A 5192-nucleotide genomic window follows, 5' to 3' on the forward strand; every position below is an offset into this window, starting at 1 on the left:
TCTCGGATGAAAATGCACTTGCAGAGACACAATTATGAAGAAAAATGCCATAAAATTGCAATTTTCTCCCGTTATATAGTTTTGGATGCAAATTTCCATCAGAAAATCGGATAGAGCTTTACTTGTTTCATATGTGTACCAAAAATCAGCTAATTCCATGTGGTGGAACGTTCTCATATCGCCGCCTGAATGTGGTTGTAAATTGAAAGAAAAGGGGAAATGAGTAACAACCTTGTCTGAAACCCTATTATATAGCTTATTATATACAAACTTTTATATTGAATATCAGAGCGGATATTTTCATGACAGTTTTATGATGTGTAACGACTAAATAAACAGTATCGATATAAAGATTTACACTGAGGACACCCTGATACATGAATACTGTTCTATCTCAAGTTGTCCTCTTCTGAATTTTCTGATCGTGTGGCCTTGTACATTTATCCGTATCTTCTTGTCTTTGTCTATACGTTTACGGAATCATTGACTCGACGCTAGCTATTCTTGTCTCACTTTCCTTGTTTTATTGTCCCATCTCCAAAGCGTTGTGGCTCTGTCAGGGTTGGGACCCTGACTTGTCTCACTTTCTTTGTGCCTGCCGACCACGCCACATCGAATAGATAGATTATCCATATGAAATACTTTATTTTGTTCTAAGTAATCAATCAATTCTGCGCTTCTTGGAGGTATTGAATGTGATTTATTATATTGTCTTGTTATTTTGTGTAATTAGTTGTTCGTTATTTATCACACATTTTCGCATAATTGTACCAAACTACTAAGTATTAGCTGTTTACAGCAATCATCGGTGGCTTGCTATTTTGTTACTTTATCGACGCTTCATAAACCAATCGTTATTGTTTCAAGATGGAGGGTAAATGTGTTGGAGAAGGGTGTCAAGTATACTTCAAGAAACGTAGTGGCAATAAGAACAGAAGTGCACGCAATGTAAATAGTCCACAATATAAATGGCTCCTAGATACGCTGGTGCAACAAGGATTGATGTCAGCAAAGGAACAAGCACTTATTTGCCAGAAGTGCTACATGAAGTATCTTCGGAACAAAAATCAGCCTGAACCTGAACCCGAGCAGAACCAGGAAATAGAGGAAGAAGACGACTCCCCGTCCCATATCCTGCCGTTGCTGACCCTTCATGATCTTTTGAATGGATCATCTTCACACAAAAAATGCTGTCTCTGTCTTGTTACCTTTGCAAGAAATGGAACAAAATCATCAGTCTTACCAAAACGTGCAAGACATCACCTGATCTATTCACACAAACTGTGGTGTCCCACCTCATCCCGCGTCTGCTCCATTCACCTTATTGGTAACGACTTAGATCCGTCTACAGAGGTTGTCCTTGATGGTAGAGGTTCCTTGGAATCTCAGTTACCATCAAAATCGTCCGAAATCATTAATGACCTCCTAGAGGTGTCGCACGTCCTTTCACAGAACCAGTCTGCGTTTACAATAAGCTTTTCTTCTCTTGATGACTCGGCATGCATGGCCTGGACAGGTTGGTCCAAAGATCAGTTCCTCGAAATCCACTCGCACTGTTCCCCATATCTTTCATCTGGTATATATACCAAGACTACACACGATGCTCTATTACTGTTCTGGGTAAAACTGAAAACCGACATTTCCTGGAGTCAGTGTTCTTCTCTTTTTGGAATTTCCAAGTCAAGTGTGTCCAAAACTTTCCACTCCATAGTACAGGCATTAGACACATCGATAGTCCCACAATTTCTAGGTCCGGATCACTTGACAAGAGAACAGTTGCTCGGGCACAATACTGTCTTTTCAGAAGCATTTTTTGGAGATAAAGCCACTGCCATATTAGATGGCACCTATATTTATATCCAGAAAAGCTCCGACCACAAGCTCCAGAGAATGTCCTACTGTGGCCAGAAGAAGAGAAACTATCTCAAATTCATGAGCATCGCCTTACCAGATGGCTACATTCTGGACACAGTAGGACCATTCACTGGCAGCGAAAATGATGCTACAATTACAAAAAAAGTCATGGACAAGCTAGTTACTTGGCTACAACCAGACGACAACGTTGTCGTTGACCGAGGTTTTAGAGATGTCCTACCAGTTCTCGAAGCCTCTGGCCTCAATGCTAGCATGCCGTCATACCTGAAACCCGGTCAAAGTCAACATTCTGACGTCCAAGCAAATCTTGACAGAACTATCACCAAATCGAGGTGGATTGTGGAATCCTATCATGGTCGTCTGAAACACTGGACGTTCTTCCGAACGCAATTGGTGTCTAACAGCTTTATCAATGTCATCGAGGCTTTGCTTCGAACCGTCACAGCCTGTCTGAATGGTATTAGAGGACCGATCTACCAGAGATCTCCAGAGAGAGATGCCAAAGATAGGCTAATGGCTGAACGTATGAAGGACCGTTTGACAACACCGAATGGTTTAGCTCAGAGAGTCAAGACAGATCCGGATCTATCTAGACGGGCAAGGTCCGAGTTTGTCAAGATGGATGCATCTTCCGTACTGTTTCCCCGTCTCGATCTTGATTACTTGAGAACCATTACGTGTGGAACGTATCAGATATCTCTGGCTCCTGGTTACATCGCCGAACATTTAAGTGATGACGGAGACTATGAGGTGTGGCTTTACCAGCACTCCCCAGACCTTCTCCGATGTCAAATACATTCTCGACACAAAAGCCAAACGAAATATAACGTTTGGATACGGTTCACCGTTTCACCCGATGTTGAGGCCCCAATAAAGGACTACTACTGCCAGTGCCCAGTTGGAGAGAGAACGATGGGAATGTGTGCGCACATCTCCAGTATCTTGTACTACCTTGGGTATTACAGGACGCTGGAAAACCCTCGACCATTACAACCACAGGTAAAGAAATTCCGACAAAACTTGAAATAGTTTTCCATGCGGCAACGGAGTGCATATGTCGAAAGTATGTTTGGGGCTCGATATGAAAGATCCCCGTTACCATGTGACTAACCAAACTTATAAATATAGGTATTATACAATCGCCCGTAGCTATGAACACTCCCGTAAATGCGAAAACCAACCAAAATCATAAGGAACACGTTTTGTTTGTTGTTCTGTCTATTTGTCAGCCAATGTCTTCAACCACGGGGACTTGTGAAGTAGCCATCTTGGATTTTTTTTATGAAAAAGTGTTTCTCTCACTTTTTTTCATATCTGTGTACATATTCTCAACATACCGAGCAAATACTCTCGTTTTTTTGTTAATTATCTAAAGAAAGTCGAAAATCGGCAATTCAACCATAGGCTAATTCAACCCAACATTTGAAAATGTTCCACCACTTACATTTTGATGATTTTTCCTCTCATCAATAGCATATTACGTACTGTTTAATAGGATAAAAATTGGTTTGCATCCAACGCCCATAAAAGGGTGTATTCTCTAAAAAACACAGTTTTTGTGTCTAAAATGTTATCATCGAAAATGGCATTTTTGAGATTGTTTCTTCCATAAAACAGCCAAATGGCGCGATGGAAACATGATTTTTTGTCACAATCATGCCATGAATGTATTCTTTACGGTGACCATCATTTGATTAGATTTTCATTAATATTTTACATAACATGCACATTTTATCAACACTTAGACAGCTTCTGAAAGGTACAACTTTGAGGAGCCATAAAAAACAAACCAAGTGACCTAAATCTTTATACTTTATAGATTTGTGACCACAACGGCATGGGCAATGCACCACCAACAGGAAATTTGAATCAGAGAAGGGGCCGTTTTGGAAACCGGCCGTTTACAAGATTATAAATGTTATTTTGAAATGCAGTAACGACCTTGTACTAAATATATTGATTTGTTTGTACAGAACCCAAGCCGCCAATGGAGTTTCCAGACCCCCGCAGAACATGTCTAACAGGTAGGTTCAGGTGATGTTGCTACATAATTCATGTTTAACTACCTCCCAGTAACTGCAAATAGTAAAGTATTCAATAAGTTGAGGCAGAGAAAAGCGATTTAGATTTTAAACATTTTGGTACCTTTTTGAGATTGTAAGATTTTTAATAAGTCTATTAAAATTCTAGGTCACCGATTTGTACACATGACTGCTGTTCAAACTTTAAAGGATGTTTTGTTTAACTGCAGCGCGGAGAAGTACATCCAAAACATCACGGTTTAAGAATTTGCCGGATCCTAAAAAGAAACTGCCACAAGAGGAGAACAAGGTGGAGGAGGTAGAAGAAGGTATGTAGAAGGTGATCCTAAATTATCTCATCCTTCATAGTGGTGTCTCCCAGTTTTAGCTGGGAAAGATCAGCTTGTCACCTGCTAGGGGTAGATAGCCTCGTGCCAATTAGCATGTGTTCAATTGTGGCGTCATTCAAATGTGTAGCCGGTATTGGTGATGTCATCAAAAGTGAATGACGATATCCATACTCCACATGTGTTTTTGTTTACACTACTGTCGGTGGAGTTGTGACTGAAATAATAGGATGGGAGAAAAATAATCATCCCCTACTTTGAGGGTGTAACAGAGAAATCTCCAACCCTCTGGGTGATTTTTTTGGTTGTCTAACCCGAGGCTCTAAAACATCACCCCTCGGGTTGGAGATTTGTCTGTCACACCCTCAAGGTATTGGTCATACACTACATAAAGTAGGCTGAGTAGATGTGCACATTGGTCTAAATTTCCAATATTTGCAAGAAATCCACATAGGTTAACCAGCTTACAGATGGTTACTTCCCTTAACAAGTGGTTACCCCCTTTACAAGTGGTTACCCAGTACTTCCCTTTGCAAGTGGTTACCCTGTACTTCCCTTTACAAGTGGTTACCCGGTACTTCCCTTTACAAGTGGTTATCCGGTACTTCCCTTTACAAGTGGTTACTCTGTACTTCCCTTTACAAGCGGTTACCCGGTACTTCCCTTTACAAGTGGTTACCCGGTACTTCCCTTTACAAGTAGTTACCGGTACTTCCCTTTACAAGTAGTTACCCTGTACTTCCCTTTACAAGTGATTACCCTGTACTTCCCTTTACAAGTGGTAACCCGGTACTTCCCTTTACAAGTGGTTACCCGGTACTTCCCTTTACAAGTGGTTACCCGGTACTTCCTTTTACAAAAGGTTACCGGTACTTCCCTTTACAAGTGGTTACCCTGTACTTCCCTTTACAAGTAGTTACCCTGTACTTCCCTTTACAAGTGGTTACCC

General features: G+C 40.9%; 1 protein-coding gene across 8 annotated transcripts in view; it reads left to right on the forward strand.

Moving 5' to 3' along the window:
- Window positions 1–5192, forward strand: part of LOC110459908 (histone-lysine N-methyltransferase SETDB1-like) — a 64537-nt gene that overhangs the window by 54075 nt on the left and 5270 nt on the right. For all 8 annotated transcript variants that reach the window (XM_021512405.1, XM_021512406.1, XM_021512398.1 and 5 more), the window contains 2 exons: window positions 3849–3899; window positions 4127–4225. In XM_021512405.1, coding sequence (XP_021368080.1) covers window positions 3849–3899; window positions 4127–4225 — 150 coding nt within the window. The remainder of the gene's footprint in view (window positions 1–3848; window positions 3900–4126; window positions 4226–5192) is intronic.

Source organism: Mizuhopecten yessoensis, unplaced genomic scaffold (genome assembly GCF_002113885.1).
Source record: "Mizuhopecten yessoensis strain PY_sf001 unplaced genomic scaffold, ASM211388v2 scaffold10275, whole genome shotgun sequence".
Classification (NCBI taxonomy): domain Eukaryota; kingdom Metazoa; phylum Mollusca; class Bivalvia; order Pectinida; family Pectinidae; genus Mizuhopecten; species Mizuhopecten yessoensis.